The sequence below is a fragment of the Coregonus clupeaformis genome, chromosome 33 (assembly GCF_020615455.1).
Source record: "Coregonus clupeaformis isolate EN_2021a chromosome 33, ASM2061545v1, whole genome shotgun sequence".
Lineage (NCBI taxonomy): Eukaryota > Metazoa > Chordata > Actinopteri > Salmoniformes > Salmonidae > Coregonus > Coregonus clupeaformis.
In genome coordinates, this window is record NC_059224.1 from 10,271,257 (window position 1) to 10,288,237 (window position 16,981).

The 16,981-nt window shown below is 42.7% G+C and overlaps 1 protein-coding gene across 4 annotated transcripts in view; it reads left to right on the forward strand.

The window, feature by feature from the left end:
- The window catches only part of LOC121548617 (CYFIP-related Rac1 interactor A), a 41,769-nt gene extending 25,047 nt beyond the window's left edge, over positions 1 to 16,722 (forward strand). Inside the window, exons 1-11 of one of the 4 annotated variants that reach the window (XM_041860128.1) lie at positions 2,649 to 2,734; positions 2,975 to 3,054; positions 6,607 to 6,728; positions 6,956 to 7,061; positions 7,401 to 7,537; positions 7,679 to 7,756; positions 8,057 to 8,173; positions 8,430 to 8,509; positions 8,632 to 8,758; positions 15,238 to 15,308; positions 15,808 to 16,722. In XM_041860128.1, the coding sequence (XP_041716062.1) occupies positions 2,982 to 3,054; positions 6,607 to 6,728; positions 6,956 to 7,061; positions 7,401 to 7,537; positions 7,679 to 7,756; positions 8,057 to 8,173; positions 8,430 to 8,509; positions 8,632 to 8,758; positions 15,238 to 15,308; positions 15,808 to 15,871 (975 nt within the window). In that variant the 5' untranslated portion in view covers positions 2,649 to 2,734; positions 2,975 to 2,981 and the 3' untranslated portion in view covers positions 15,872 to 16,722. Of the gene's footprint in view, positions 1 to 2,648; positions 2,735 to 2,974; positions 3,055 to 6,606; positions 6,729 to 6,955; positions 7,062 to 7,400; positions 7,538 to 7,678; positions 7,757 to 8,056; positions 8,174 to 8,429; positions 8,510 to 8,631; positions 8,759 to 15,197; positions 15,309 to 15,807 lie in introns of those variants that run through there. The other 3 variants (XM_041860131.1, XM_041860127.1, XM_041860129.1) reach the window with 3 other exon arrangements.
- Positions 16,723 to 16,981: the final 259 nt, after the last annotated feature.

The following is a 16,981-nucleotide window of genomic DNA, read 5'->3' on the forward strand; positions in this document are numbered from 1 at the left end:
GGAAGGGTATGAATCAATTTCTAGAGTGATTAAAGTTTCCAAGAGCACAGTGGGAAATTGAACAAATATGGAACTACCCAGACTCTGCCTAGAGCTGGGCGACCGACCAAACTGAGCAATCGGGCAAGAAGAACCTTGGTCAGGGAGGTGACCAAGAACCAAGTGACCACTCTGACAGAACTATAGAGTCCCTTTCGCTGAGATGGGAGAACCTGCAAGAAGGTCAATAGTCTCTACAGCACTTCACCAATCTGGGCTTAATGGGAGTGTGGCCAGACGGAAGCCACTCCTGAGAAAAAGGCACGTGATGGCACACCTGGAGTTTGCAAAAAGGCATGTGAAAGAATGAGAACATAAGGCAAAATATTCTGTGGTCTGATGAGACAAACATTGAACTCTTTGGCCTGAATGCAAAGTGCTATGTCTGGAGAAAACCAGGCACAGCTCATCATCCGTCTAACACCCCCTACCATGAAGCATGGCGTCATGGTATGGGGATACTTTTCAGAGGCAGGGACTGGGAGACTGGTAAGGGTAGAGGGAACAATGAATGGAGCCAAATACAGGCAAATCCTGCTTAAGAGTGCAAACAACCTTAGATTTACGTTCCAACAGGACAATGACCCCAATCATACAGCCAAAGCAACGCTGGAATGGCTTCAAAACAAGAAGGTGAAAGTCTGAGTGGCCAAGCTGAAGCCCAGACTTGAATCCCATTGAAAAATCCCCAAATCCAGATGTGCAAAACTAATACAAACATACCCAAGACGACTCAAATCTGTAATTGCCAACAAAGGTGCTTCTACAAAGTGTTGACCCTCAGGGGTGTGAATATGTATATAAATGATGTATTTCTGTATTTCATTTTCAATACATTTGCGAAAATTTCAAAAAACATGTTTACACTTTGTCAATATGCAGTATTGTGAAAAAAATCAATTTGAATCAATTTTGAATTCAGGCTGTAACACAACAAAAAGTGGAATAAGTCAAGGGGTATGAATACTTTCTGAAGGCACTGTAGGTGTGCTTTTTTGGTGAGTGTTAGCCTATCACTTTAAATATCTAACAGTAAGAGATGCAATGTGAGAGAAGGAGAGGGAGACATGCGGTGTGATGATCATGTGCCGAGCAGACTGTTACCGTGGCTCTTTGTATCACCAATCTAACTGTCAGGAATCTGGAAAGATCAGCATTAATATGTGACTGTACTGTGTAAATTCTCTAGAATTCAACACCTGGATATACGACAGTACAATATAGAAAATGATATCAGTTTTACTAACACCCTCAGTTTATGGACCAATCAAACCACAAAACACCGGCATAAGTAGACACACACGGCCAATAGGCCAATGTTGATCATCTCCCTTCTCCCTAAAGCTGGCACTCATTTACACCCTCTGCCTCCCCCTTCTGTTTGGTCCAGCAGTGACTACATTAGATCACCCTCTCTTAAAACAGTAATCATGTTCACTAGCCTCTGATGTAGCTAGCCTGCTGTGTAATTATGTGTTATGGTGACCAGCCGCTAAGCAGTGCTTACGGTAGCCGATCCTCTGGAAATTACTACCGTCTTGTTGCCTCCAATGAAACGGTTTAAAGAGTAGCTCTACCGGCGTTTAAGACTTAACTAGCCCTTTCTGGGATCGTAAAGGACTTCATCTTCTAAAGACTTGTTCAGAAGAATTTGATTCTACCTTGTTTAATTTCCTTAGGCCTTTAAATACACACATGCACAGCCACACACACACACTGTGAGACATAGAGGAGCCACTGTTATTCCATTACACAGGCCTGGTACATGCATTCCATGAACACCTAACCACACAATTAGAACCAGCTAAATCACATCACTAGGCCTATATCTTGATGTTGAGTAGAGGACACCCTCAGTTAATACTAGAACTGCACCACACACACTGAGAGAACCTAATACTAGAACGTTTCCAAACACTGGTTAGTTGGAGAGTGTTAGTGGGCTGATTGTTTGACAGCGGCCTCCCGAGTGGCGCAGTGGTCTAAGGCACTGCATCACAGTGCTAGCTGTGCCACTAGAGATTCTGGTTCGAATACAGGCTCTGTCATAGCCGGCCGTGACCGGGAGACCCATAGGGTGGCGCACAATTGGCCCAGCGTCGTCCAGGGTAAGGGAGGGAATGGCCGGCAGGGATGTAGCTCAGTTGGTAGAGCATGGCATTTGCAACGCCAGGGTTGTGGGTTCGATTCCCACGGGGGGCCAGTATGAAAAATAAAATAATGTATGCACTCACTAACTGTAAGTCGCTCTGGATAAGAGCGTCTGCTAAATGACTAAAATTTAAAATGTAAATGTAAGAGTGTCTCTGTGAAAGAACCAATATTACCAGTCAGGCCTCTGAGATTTAGTCACTTTCACTTTACACAATTATTGTCGTTGTGGTTATCCAAGTCTATATAAAAGGGAGAAACAAGTTGAAATAACCTCTGTTGGTGTACTATGTAGTACTGTGAAATGTATTCAAAGGGGATTACAAATAAATGCATTCTCTTTTTAATCATTGAATGTTATTTCCACAGTAATTGTTCTCTTGAATCATTTGACACATTGCATTTGTGAATATATTTAAATGTATCTACAAGTATTTATTTTTGTTTTTATCATTTTTGATCAGGTTTGCTGGAATGGGTAATCTTCTAAAAGTCCTTACAAGGGAAATAGAGAACTATCCACATTTTTTCCTGGACTTTGAAAGTAAGTCTGAAGGAGGAGTGTGCAGGAGTTTGACCGGAGGTGTAACCATTAAATTCTTCTCTCCTTCAGCCCCAGTCAGTGTAACCACAAAACCACCCATAGATACAAGCAGGTGGTTTGTATCTATGGGTCACCCCTGGATATAAAGCTGTGTGGGTGTCTGTCTGTACCTGTCTCTATCGCTCTAACACACCACACACCTCTTTCTCTCTCTTTTTCTCTCGCTTTTCTCTCTTTCAGAAACCAAATGGGGAATCTATTAAAAGTGCTCACTTGCACTGAGCTTGAGCAGGGGCCAAACTTTTTCCTTGACTTTGAAAGTGAGCAAAGCTTTTGCCTGGCCTGTGTTCTTCTTCCTTCTCTATATCTTTACTTCTGTACAGCTCCTTTACTAACCAGGGTTTGGGGACAATTCCATTTCAATACACTTCCAATTCCAGAACTGAGAAGTGACAGGTATTTTCAATTAGGATTTGTTTTCATTGGCCGACTTGAACTGGAATTGATTCTGACCCTGTTACTAAGCTACCTGCATGCTTCATAGTCTATGCTCCTAGAACAGCCCATTGCTTGCCTATTGTCTATCATCTAATCAAGTGATATCTGTTTTAAAGCTGAGCTCTTTTGCATGCACCATTTCCTCATGTCTAAGGGCAGCAAATTATGCATCATCAACAAAAAAAACCTTCAACTGATGTTATCCTATTTGATGTTTAATACGTCCTGATGATGTCCTGACCTTTTTAGTGCTCTCTGCTTTTCCTGATTAGTTGTCCTGGAGTAGAAAGCAGAACTAAGCCCAAATTTAGTTAGAACTAACATAGTGATTGTAAACAATAGTGTCTCATGTTATTGTACATCATGTATTATCTGGAATGGCTAGGCTGTATGTTCATTGCTTCATTGCCTTGCACTCTTCCTACACATGATATAGGCTAGGGACAGCAGCTGAACTGTTAACATATTAAAATATCCTGTTTTGGTTGAAAAATGTCACAGAGAAATGGGGGAAGCACTCACACCAAGCATATTCCTTAGTGGTAGCCTAATTCACTCTCTTGTTGTCATAGTGCCATCACTTGTTTATCTACCATAGAGAAAGGGAAGGAAGGGAATATTTTACAATGCATTTACTCTACACAGTCGTAGTATTTTTAAATAAACTGATGTTCTGTGTTTAGTCTGTCGGGAAATAATGTAGGTTACTGACTGACTGTGTTAGCGGCAGCTTATAATATCAAAATGCCTTGAGTATAATTAAGAGCATGCCCTCTAAATGGCAGAGCTATAAGCCTCTGCCTTCTGTAGCTTTGTAGGGAGGAGCAGGTTGTGCTGGTATAATACAGAGTAGCCTTTCCTTGTCTCCTCATGCTTAGGTGATCTTTGAATCTAGAGATATTCATGTTTATGTCATGCTTGCTGAATGTTTTACAATTCCCTCACTAAAGTATATTGTATCATGCTATTCGTTGCTGAGATTATATTCTAAGCTTTAGAAGTTGTATTACTGTGCAAGAAAATGGCCTTATACATACATACATACATACATACAGTGCATTCGGAAAGTATTCAGACTCTTTGACTTTTTCCACATTTAGTTACGTTAGCCTTATTCTATTTTTTGTCTGCAAAAACTGATACTTTATTTACATATGTATTCAGACCCTTTGCTATGAGACTCAAAATTAATCTCAGGTGCATCGTGATTCCGTTGATTATCCTTTAGATGTTTCTACAACGTGATTGGAGTCCACCTGTGGTAGATTCAATTGATTAGACATGATTTGGAAAGGCCCACACCTGTCTATATAAGGTCCCACAGTTGGCAGTGCATGTCAGAGCAAAATCCAAGCCATGAGGTCGAAGGAATTGTCCGTAGAGCTCCGAGACAGGATTGTGTCGTGGCACAGATCTGGGGAAGGGTACCAAAACATTTCTGCAGCATTGAAGGTCCCCAAGAACACAGTGACCTCCATCTTTCTTAAATGGAAGAAGTTTGGAACCACCAAGACTCTTCCTAGTGCTGGCCGCCCGGCCAAACTGGGCAATAGGGGGAGAAGGGCCTTGGTCAGGGAGGTGACCAAGAACCCAAAGGTCACTCAGACAGAGCTCCAGAGTTCCTCTGTGGAGATGGGAAAACCTTCCAGAAGGACAACCATCTCTGCAGAACTCCACCAATCAGGCCTTTATGGTAGAGTGGCCAGACGGAACAACTCCTCAGTAAAAGGCACATGACAGCCCGCTTGGAGTTTGCCAAAAGGCACCTAAATGACTCTCAGATTATGAGAAACAAGATTCTGTGGTCTGATGAAACCAAGATTGAACTCTTTGGCCTGAATGCCAAGCGTCACGTCTGGAGGAAACCTGGCACCATCCTTACGGTGAAACATGGTGGTGGCAGCATCATGCGGTGGGGATGTTTTTCAGTGGCAGGGACTGGGAGACTAGTCAGGATCGAGGGAAAGATGAACGGAGCCAAGTACAGAGAGATCCTTGATGAAAACCTGCTCCAGAGCGCTCAGGACCTCAGACTGGGGCGAAGGTTCACCTTTCAACAGGACAACAACCATCTAAGCACACAGCCAAGACAACGCAGGAGTGGCTTTGGGACAAGTCTGAATGTCCTTGAGTGGCCCAGCCTGAGCCCGGACTTGAACCCGATCGTCTCTGGAGAGACCTGAAAATAGCTGTACAGCGACGCTCCCCATCCAACCTGACAGAGCTTGAGAGGATCTGCAGAGAAGAATGGGACAAACTCCCCAAATACAGGTATGCTAAGCTTGTAGCATCATTCCCAAGATGACTAGAGGCTGCCAAAGGTGTTTCAACAAAGTACTGAGTAAACCTCCCGAGTGGCGCAGTGGTGATGCAGTGGTCTAAGGCACTGCATCGCAGTGCTAGCTGTGCCACTAGAGATCCTGGTTCGAATCCAGGCTCTGTCTTAGCCGGCCGCGACCGGGAGACCCATGGGGCGGCGCACAATTGGCCCAGCATCGTCCAGGGTAGGGGAGGGAATGGCCGGCAGGGATGTAGCTCAGTTGGTAGAGCATGGCGTTTTGTAACGCCAGGGTTGTGGGTTCGATTCCCACGGGGGCCAGTATGAAAAATAAAAAAAGTCACTTATGCACTCACTAACTGTAAGTCGCTCTGGATAAGAGAGTCTGCTAAATGACTAAAATGTAAATGTAAAGGGTCTGAATACTTATGTAAATGTGATATTTCAGTTTTTTATTTTTAATAAGTTAGCAAACATTTCTAAAAACCTGTTTTTTCTTTGTCATTATGGGGTGATGTGTGTAGATTGAGGGCAAAAAAACAATTTCATCCATTTTAGAATAAGGCTGTAACGTAACAAGTCAAGGGGTCTGAATGCTTTCCGAATGCACTGTACGTACATACATACATACATACATACATACATACATACATACATACATACATACATACATGATTTGTTTTTGACAAACAAATAGTCATACACAGTAATACATCCAAATTCCTGTTAAATGACAGTTTGTCTCATCACATAATCATTGAAAACCAAAGTGTCAGAATGTGTACGAGTTTAATGTCCAGTACAGTGTTGTGTTGTCTATATGCTGCCTGCTAGCTAGCCAGGCTAACTGTTGTTGTGTTGTCTATACGCTGCCTGCTAGTTAGCCAGGCTAACTGTTGTTGTGTTGTCTATATGCTGCCTGCTAGCTAGCCAGGCTAACTGTTGTTGTGTTGTCTATATGCTGCCTGCTAGCTAGCCAGGCTAACTGTTGTTGTGTTGTCTATATGCTGCCTGCTAGCTAGCCAGGCTAAATGTTGTTGTGTTGTCTATATGCTGCCTGCTAGTTAGCCGATCTAACTGTTGTCGTGTGTGTCAGATGCACAGCCCACAGACTGTGAGAGAGATGTATGGAACCAGGTGAATGCGGTGCTCCAGGACTCTGAGAGCATCCTCTCTGGCCTACAGGCCTACAAGGGAGCCGGACTTGAGATACGAGATGTATGTATATCTACTGGATATGCTGACACACACAGTCGTAGTCATAGGCTATGCATATTCGCACTCACAAATGTGCGTGCAGACTCACTCAAACAAACCTATACATTTATCGCGCAATTGATGATTTCATACCAGACATCTCAGAATGTTTTCCAGTTCTCTGACCTGTTTTTTTTTTTTATATTCCATATAGATGATGTATATTTAACCATGGTGTGTGTCCCCAGGCCATTCAGAACCCAAATGACATGCTCCTACAGGAGAGAGCCTGGAACTCAGTCTGCCCCTTAGTCATACGACTCAAAAAGTTCTACAGTTTCTCGCTGAGACTAGGTAAGTCCAACATTCTTCCCTCCACAAAGAAGCACTTAGCGCAGAGGGGGATTACATTTTAACTACTATCAAAAGCCAATCAATAACATGTTGTGATGTTGGTATACTATTAAGTGTAATCTTTTTCACATTGGAGACATTAACATTTACATTTACATTTACGTCATTTAGCAGACGCTCTTATCCAGAGCGAAAAAATTAACATTTTTATTTTTTGTACAACCTTTTTCCTTTGCCAGGTGTGTGTAGAGGACCCTACATAGCCTGCTGGAGAGTCTGGCGTGTTTAAAACCTAACTCATATTTGTAATGTAATATCTGTGTGTTTCTTCTCCTGTAGAGAGGGCCCTTCAGAGCCTGCTGGAGTCCCTGACGTGTCCCCCCTACACCCCCACCCAGCACCTGGAGAAGGAGCAGGCTCTGGCCAAACAGTTTGCTGAGATCCTTCACTTTACCCTGCGCTTCGACGAACTCAAGGTCAGACTCTCGCGCGCACACACAAATAATTTCAACTGTTAATTTCTGTACACAAGTTTGCACCTGTTTTATTCCCTCTGATAAATAAGAGTTCCCATGTTGTGTCTGTTGGAACTAAATGATTGTCCTCTTGACTTTCAGATGAGAATTCCTGCCATCCAGAACGACTTCAGTTATTACCGGAGGACGATCAGTCGAAACAGGATAAACAACATGAATGTGAGTCAGAGAAATAAATGTTATGTCGGTAATGTCTAGGGTTGCAAAAAATCATGTAATGTTTCCTAATCTTACAACAGGGATTTCTGAAAAACCTGGCAATTTTGGGAAAGTTATCAGAATTTTGTGACCCTAGTCATGTCTGTTTTAGTCTTGATGTGACAGAATAGCTTGTCTGTGTTTGGCCTGGTTAGCAGTCCTCTGTTGTTGACATCAAGTCTCCTCTGCCTTGAAGCTAAAGATGGATCAGATGTTGACCCTCAGACTCTGTGCTTTCCTCTTGTTCTGTTTTGTCTTAAGTTGGATATAGAGAGAGAGGTCAACAATGAGATGGCTAACAGGATGTCACTGTTCTACGCCGAGGCGACGCCCATGCTGAAAACCTTAAGCACAGCTACGACAAACTTCGTAACAGAGGTAGGGCGACACCTCCTACTTCTTATTGTTAGCTGCTCTGTGAAAAGATTTGATGGTTAGATTTGTGTTAACTTAAGTTGATAGCAGCACTGTCTAATAGAGTTCAGTTTTTGTTACACTCTGTTCAGTCAGATTTTGAAGGAAGTGGGTGTTGTGTTGATAGTTGTAAGTTCATTAAGGCTGGTTCCCTCATTTCTTCACCATTTTCAGTCTGATGATGGTTGTGTTGATAATCGTTACCTTGTTGTATCTCCAGAATAAGACCTTACCCCTGGAGAACACCACTGACGTTCTCAGTACAATGGCCAGTGTCTGTAAAGTGATGCTGGAGACACCGTGAGTTGACTTGATTTACTTTACCTGTAGACATTTAGCAGAGTGACTATATCCTGAGTGACGGTCTGTTTAACAATGCCACACTATAAACGACACTTCAGCGCGTCTTTCTCTCCCTCCAGAGACTACACGAGCAGGTTCAACAGTGAGGACACGCTGCTGTTTTGTATGAGAGTGATGGTTGGCGTCATCATCCTGTACGACCACGTTCATCCCAACGGAGCCTTCAACAAGTCCTCCAAGATAGATGTGAGAACCTCCTCTCTCACATATATAAACTCAGCAAAAAAAGAAACGTCCACTCACTGTCAATTGTGTTTATTTTCAGCAAACTGAACATGTGTAAATATTTGTATGAACATAAGATTCAACAACTGAGACATGAACTGAACAAGTTCCACAGACATGTGACTAACAGAAATTGAATAATGTGTCCCTGAACAAAGGGGGGGTCAAAATCAAAAGTAACAGTCAGTATCTGGTGTGGCCACCAGCTGCATTAAGTACTGCAGTGCATCTCCTCATGGACCAGATTTGCCAGTCTTGCTGTGAGATGTTACCACACTCTTCCACCAAGGCATCTGCAAGTTCCCAGACATTTCTGGGGGGAATGGCCCTAGCCCTCACCCTCCGATCCAACAGGTCCCAAACGTGCTCAATGGGATTGAGATCCGGGCTCTTCGCTGGCCATGGCAGAACACTGACATTCCTGTCTTGCAGGAAATCACGCACAGAACGAGAAGTATGGCTGGTGGCATTGTCATGCTGGAGGGTCAGGATGAGCCTGCAGGAAGGGTACCACATGAGGGAGGAGGATGTCTTCCCTGTAACGCACAGCGTTGAGATTGCCTGCAATGACAACAAGCTCAGTCTGATGATGCTGTGACACACCGCCCCAGACCATGACGGACCCTTCACCACCAAGTCGATCCCGCTCCAGAATACAGGCCTCGGTGTAACGCTCATTCCTTCGACGATAAACGCGAATCCGACCATCAGCCTTGGTGAGACAAAACCGCGACTCGTCAGTGAAGAGCACTTTTTGCCAGTCCTGTCTGGTCCAGCGACGGTGGGTTTGTGCCCATAGGCGACGTTGCCGGTGATGTCTGGTGAGGATCTTCCTTACAACAGGCCTACAAGCCCTCAGTTCAGCCTCTCTCAGCCTATTGCGGACAGTCTGAGCACTAATGGAGGGATTGTGCGTTCCTGGTGTAACTCAGGCAGTTGTTGTTGCCATCCTGTACCTGTCCGGCAGGTGTGATGTTCGGATGTACTGATCCTGTGCAGGTGTTGTTACACGTGGTCTGCCACTGCGAGGATGATCAGCTGTCCGTCCTGTCTCCCTGTAGCACTGTCTTAGGCATCTCACAGTACGGACATGGCAATTTATTGCCCTGGCCACATCTGCAGTCCTCATGCCTCCTTGCAGCATGCCTAAGGCACGTTCACGCAGATGAGCAGGGACCCTGGGCATCTTTCTTTTGGTGTTTTTCAGAGTCAGTAGAAAGGCCTCTTTTGTGTCCTAAGTTTTCATAACTGTGACCTTGATTGCCTACCGTCTATATGCTGTTAGTGTCTTAACGACCGTTCCACAGGTGCATGTTCATTAATTGTTTAAGGTTCATTGAACAAGCATGGGAAACAGTGTTTAAACCCTTTACAATGAAGATCTGTGAAGTTATTTGGATTTTTACTAATTATCTTTGAAAGACAGGGTCCTGAAAAGGGGACGTTTCTTTTTTGCTGAGTTTATATATATATATATATATATATATATATATATATACATACATACATACATACATACATACATACATACATACATACATACATACATACATACATACATACATACATACATACATACATACATACATACGCACACACCTACTCATTCAAGGGTTGTTCTTTATTTTTACTATTTTTTACATTGTTGAATAATAGTGAAGATATCAAAACTATGAAATAACATGGAATCATGTAGTAACCAAAAAAGTGTTAAACAAATAAAAATATATTTTACATTTGAGATTCTTCAAATAGCCACCCTTTGCTTTGATGACAGCTTTGCACACTCTTGGCATTCTCTCAACCAGCTTTTGAGGAGGTCACCTAGAATGCGTTTCAATTAACAGGTGTGCCTTCTTAAAAGTTAATTTGTGGAATTTCTTTCCTTAATGCGTTTGAGCAAATCAGTTTGAAAGTTTCTTCAAGTGCAGTCGCAAAAACCATCAAGTGCTATGATGAAACTGGCTCTCATGAGGACCGCCACAGGAATGGAAGACCCAGAGTCACCTTTGCTGCAGAGGATAAGTTCATTAGAGTTACCAGCCTTAGAAATTAGACACATCTCAACATCAACTGTTCAGAGGGGACTGTGTTAATCAGGCCTTCATGGTCGAATTGCTGCAAAGAAACCACTACTAATGGACACCAATAAGAAGAAGAGACCTATTTAGGCCAAGAAACACGAGCAATGGACATTAGACCGGTGGAAATTTGTCCTTTGGTCTGGTCCAAATGTGAGATTTTTGGTTCCAACTACCGTTTCTTTGTGAGACGTGGTGTGGGTGAACGGATGATCTCCGCATGTGTAGATCCCACCGTAAAGCATGGAGGAGGAGGTGTTATGGTGTGGGGGTGCTTTGCTAGTGACACTTTGCTGGTGTACTGATTTATTTAGAATTCAAGGCACACTTAACCAGTATGGCTACCACAGCATTCTGCAGCGATACACCATCCCATCTGGTTTGGGCTTAGTGGGACTATCATTTGTTTTCAACAGGACAATGACCCAACACACCTCCAGGTTGTGTAAGGGCTATTTGACCAAGAAGGAGAGTGATGGAGTGCTGCATCAGATGACCTGGCCTCCACAATCCCCCGTGGTTTGGGATGAGTCGGACGGCAGAGTGAAGGAAAATCAGCCAACAAGTGCTCAGCATATGTAGGAACTCCTTCAAGACTGTTGGAAATGCATTCCAAGTGAAGCTGGTTGAGAGAATGCCAAGAGTGTGCAAAGCTGTCATCAAGGCAAAGGGTGGCTATTTGAAGAATCTCAAATATAAAACATTTTGATTTGTTTAACACTTTTTTTGGTTACAACATTATTCCATATGTGTTATTTCATAGTTTTGATGTCTTCACTGTTATTCTACAATGTAAAAAAAAAAAAAAAACTTGAATGTGTAGGTGTGTCCAAACTTTTGTATGTTTACATACACTTAGGTTGGAGTCATTAAAACTCGTTTTTCAACCACTCCACAAATTTCTTGTTAACAAACTATAGTTTTGGCAAGTCGGTTAGAACATTTACTCTGTGCATGACACAAGTCATTTTTCCAACAATTGTTTACAGGCAGATTATTTCACTTATAATTCACTGTATCACAATTCCAGTGGGTCAGAAGTTTACATACACTAAGTTGACTGTGCCTTTAAACAGCTTGGAAAATTCCTGAAAATGATGTCATGGCTTTAGAAGCTTCTGATAGGCTAATTGACATAATTTGAGTCAATTGGAGGTGTAGCTGTGGATGTATTTCAAGGCCTACCTTCAAACTCAGTGCCTCTTTGCCTGACATCATGGGAAAATCAAAAGAAATCAGCCAAGACCTCAGAAACAAAATTGTAGACCTCCACAAGTCTGGTTCATCCTTGGGAGCAATTGCCAAACGCCTGAAGGTACCACGTTCATCTGTACAAACAATAGTAGGCAAGTATAAACACCATGGGACCACGCAGCCGTCATACCGCTTAGGAAGAAGACGCGTTCTGTCTCCTAGAGATTAACGTACTTTGGTGCAAAAAGTGCAAATCAATCCCAGAACAACAGCAAAGGACCTTGTGAAGATGCTGGAAGAAACAGGTACAAAAGTATCTATATCCACAGTAAAACGAGTCCTATATCGACAACCTGAAAGGCGCTCAGCAAGGAAGAAGCCACTGCTCCAAAACCGCCATAAAAAAGCCAGACTACGGTTTGCAACTGCACATGGGGACAAAGATCTTACTTTTTGGAGAAATGTCCTCTGGACTGATGAAACAAAAATAGAACTGTTTGGCCATAATGACCATCGTTATGTTTGGAGGAGAAAGGGGGTTCCTTGCAAGCCGAAGAACACCATCCCAAACGTGAAGCACGGGGGTGGCAGCATCATGCTGTGGGAGTGCTTTGCTGCAAGAGGGACTGGTGCACTTCTCAAAATAGATGGCAGCTTGAGGAAGGAAAATTATGTTATATATTGAAGCAACATCTCAAGACATCAGTCAGGAAGTTAAAGCTTGGTCGCAAATGGGTCTTCCAAATGGACAATGACCCCAAGCATACTTCCAAAGTTGTGGCAAAATGGCTTAAGGACAACAAAGTCAAGGTATTGGAGTGGCCATCACAAAGCCCTGACTTCAATCCTATAGAGAATTTGTGGGCAGAACTGAAAAAGTGTGTGCGAGCAAGGAGGCCTACAAACCTGACTCAGTTACACCAGCTCTGTCAGGAGGAATGGGCCAAAATTCACCCAATTTATTGTGGGAAGCTTGTGGAAGGGTACCTGAAATGTTTGACCCAAGTTAAACAATTTAAAGGCAATGCTACCAAATACTAATTGAGTGTATGTAAACTTCTGACCCACTGGGAATGTGATGAAAGAAAGAAAAGCTGAAATAAATCATTCTCACTACTATTATTCTGACAATTCACATTCTTAAAATAAAGCGGTGATCCTAACTGACCTAAGACAGGGCATTATTACTAGAATTAAATGTCAGGAATTGTTAAAAACTGAGTTGAAATGTATTTGGCTAAGGTGTATGTAAACTTCCGACTTCAACTGTAATATATACAGTGGGTGGAAAAAAAGTATTTAGTCAGCCACCAATTGTGCAAGTTCTCCCACTTAAAAAGATGAGAGAGGCCTGTAATTTTCATCATAGGTACACGTCAACTATGACAGACAAATTGAGGGAAAAAAATCCAGGAAATCACATTGTAGGATTTTTTATGAATTTATTTGCAAATGATGGTGGAAAATCAGTATTTGGTCACCTACAAACAAGCAAGATTTCTGGCTCTCACAGACCTGTAACTTCTTCTTTAAGAGGCTCCCGTGTCCTCCACTCGTTACCTGTATTAATGGCACCTGTTTGAACTTGTTATCAGTATAAAAGACACCTGTCCACAACCTCAAACAGTCACACTCCAAACTCCACTATGGCCAAGACCAAAGAGCTGTCAAAGGACACCAGAAACAAAATTGTAGACCTACACCAGGCTGGGAAGACTGAATCTTCAATAGGTAAGCAGCTTGGTTTGAAGAAATCAACTGTGGGAGCAATTATTAGGAAATGGAAGACATACAAGACCACTGATAATCTCCCTCGATCCGCAAGATCTCACCCCGTGGGGTCAAAATGATCACAAGAACGGTGAGCAAAAATCCCAGAACCACACTGGGGGACCTAGTGAATGACCTGCAGAGAGCTGGGACCAAAGTAACAAAGCCTACCATCAGTAACACACTACGCCGCCAGGGACTCAAATCCTGCAGTGCCAGACGAGTCCCCCTGCTTAAGCCAGTACATGTCCAGGCCCGTCTGAAGTTTGCTAGAGTGCATTTGGATAATCCAGAAGAGGATTGGGAGTGTCATATGGTCAGATGAAACCAAAATAGAACTTTTTGGTAAAAACTCAACTCGTCGTGTTTGGAGGACAAAGAATGCTGAGTTGCATCCAAAGAACACCATACCTACTGTGAAGCATGGGGGTGGAAACATCATGCTTTGGGGCTATTTTTCTGCAAAGGGACCAGGACGACTGATCCGTGTAAAGGAAAGAATGAATGTGGCCATGTATCGGAGATTTTGAGTGAAAACCTCCTTCCATCAGCAAGGGCATTGAAGATGAAACGTGGCTGGGTCTTTCAGCATGACAATGATCCCAAACACACCGCCCGGCAACGAAGGAGTGGCTTCGTAAGAAGCATTTCAAGGTCCTGGAGTGGCCTAGCCAGTCTCCAGATCTCAACCCCATAGAAAATCTTTTGGAGGGAGTTGAAAGTCCGTGTTGCCCAGCGACAGCCCCAAAAAACATCACTGCTCTAGAGGAGATCTGCATGGAGGAATGGGCCAAAATACCAGCAACAGTGTGTGAAAACCTTGTGAAGACTTACAGAAAACGTTTGACCTGTGTCATTGCCAACAAAGGGTATATAACAAAGTATTGAGAAACTTTTGTTATTGACCAAATACTTATTTTCCACCATAATTTGCAAATCAATTCATTAAAAATCCTACAATGTGATTTTCTGGAATTTTTCCTCATTTTGTCTGTCATAGTTGACGTGTACCTATGATGAAAATTACAGGCCTCTCATCTTTTTAAGTTGGAGAACTTGCACAATTGGTGGCTGACTAAATACTTTTTTCCCCCACTGTATATTTATAAATAAATGGGCCGGTGGTAGCCTCGAGGTTAGAGAAGGCTGCCGGTTCGAATCCCAGTGCTGAGGCGTTGGTTAAAGCAGGAAACAAATTCCCATCACGTATGGAATAATAAAGTATATATTCTATACATACAGTGGCTACTGAAAGCCTAATATTAGCCTGATGTTAGCATCAATTGTACCTCGCTGTTTTGTCTAAATCATGTCAATTGAAAATGTGTGTAAATGTCTGTTTGAATGTTTTACAGGTATCCAGAGTAATTGTGGATTTTTGTTGTTTTTCATCAGATGAAGGGATGCATAAAGGTCCTCAAAGAACAGCCAGCAGATAATGTTGAAGGTCTCCTGAACGCCCTCAAGTAAGTCTCTATCCTCGCCCCAGTTGAGTACTTCTCTGATGAGGAGACTGTACGTCTCTGATGAGGAGACTGTACGTCTCTGATGAGGAGACTTTACGTCTCTGATGAGGAGACTGTACGTCTCTGATGAGGAGACTGTACGTCTCTGATGAGGAGACTGTACGTCTCTGATGAGGAGACTGTACTTCTCTGATGAGGAGACTGTACGTCTCTGATGAGGAGACTGTACGTCTCTGATGTCCCACCTTATTGAATTGAAATACCAAATTATTTATAAATGGTGCTGTGGTAGGAGTGCTACTTCGCTTCCAATGTTACTGAATGGTAGAGGGTGCTCTCTGGATAGAAGGGTTTCCCCAGCAATACAGCAAACAATCCAAGGAACTCCTGTATATCTTTTAAAAACCTTTTTATTAAATTGGTTCATTTTGATAGAAAAGGTTCAAAACAGCCACCTAGGTGTTTCAGCCCTGTGGCTTCATCCTGCTCTGTCTTTCAGGTTCACCACCAAACACCTGCACGACGAGTCCACTCCAAAAAACATCAGATCGATGCTTCAGTAAGGTTTTTATATGAAGAGGATCAGTGTACTGACCTCAACGAAAGATGTATATGTTTACATAATTTAAAAGACTGGATGTTAATACTTGTGTATTTACATAGTCATTCCCTCCAAGAACATGTACCTTTTACTTAGAAAAATGAATAACCTATTCTGTTATTATGTTGACATACCTTTCAGCCTTAGAAACTTAGCTTGGCAAGTAGTATTTGGAGAAACAAGCACTCTGGTTGGTTCCTGTGACTGAGCCAAGCACACTGGTTAGTTCCTGTGAGTGAGCGGGCGAATGAAAGGAGCTTCATCTGTGGTTTGCGTCAACAAAAGATTAATTCCAAATCGACTCCTAGCCTGGGGTGTATTAATTAGTCGGATTCCGTTTGCAACGGAAACCGTTTACTGTTTACTGCAGGAAGCAAACGGAAACAAACAGAGCAAACGGAACCCAACGTGCAGGGACCTACCTGCATGTGTCCAATAGAAACTCTTGTTTCTGTTGCAAAGCGTTTTCTGATTGGAGTAAACGGTTTTCGTTGCAAAACTTTTGAAGACTAATGAATACACCTCTGGTTCCAGATCTGTTTGCCCTGTCTTCCCAACTCCTATGGATGTCAGATGGCAAGGTGAAAATTGTTCAAACCTACACGAGCATCTCCTATCTACAGGAGTGCCAAGGGAGTAGGGGCTAGCTAGGGGTTGGTTTGGAATTTAGCAAGGGAAGCATTGAGGGGAAAAAGTGATGGCTTTCATATAAAGTGTTCTCAGTAAGTTGGTGTGCATTGTGCCTTGTTGGCAAGAAATTGACAGAAAAGGCAGTACGCGCCATAAGAAATAAACAAATCAACCAAATGTTAATTTTCTTACTTGTATGACTGGAGGATGGAGATACAGTGTGATTTTAGTTTTCTTTATCTTTCATGAGGGGTTTTTCTTGTCGGTATTTGGGGCTCTGTATCAACAGAAATCTATTGTTCAAAAAAGCAGCTTTAAATAAAAACTGTCAGGTTATATTTAAGTGACACTGAGTGCCAAAAAACAATTCCTTCCACCGTTTTTGAGATCTCTACTCCGGTAGTAGGATGGCGGTGGTGATGATGAACCTTTTAACTTCTCT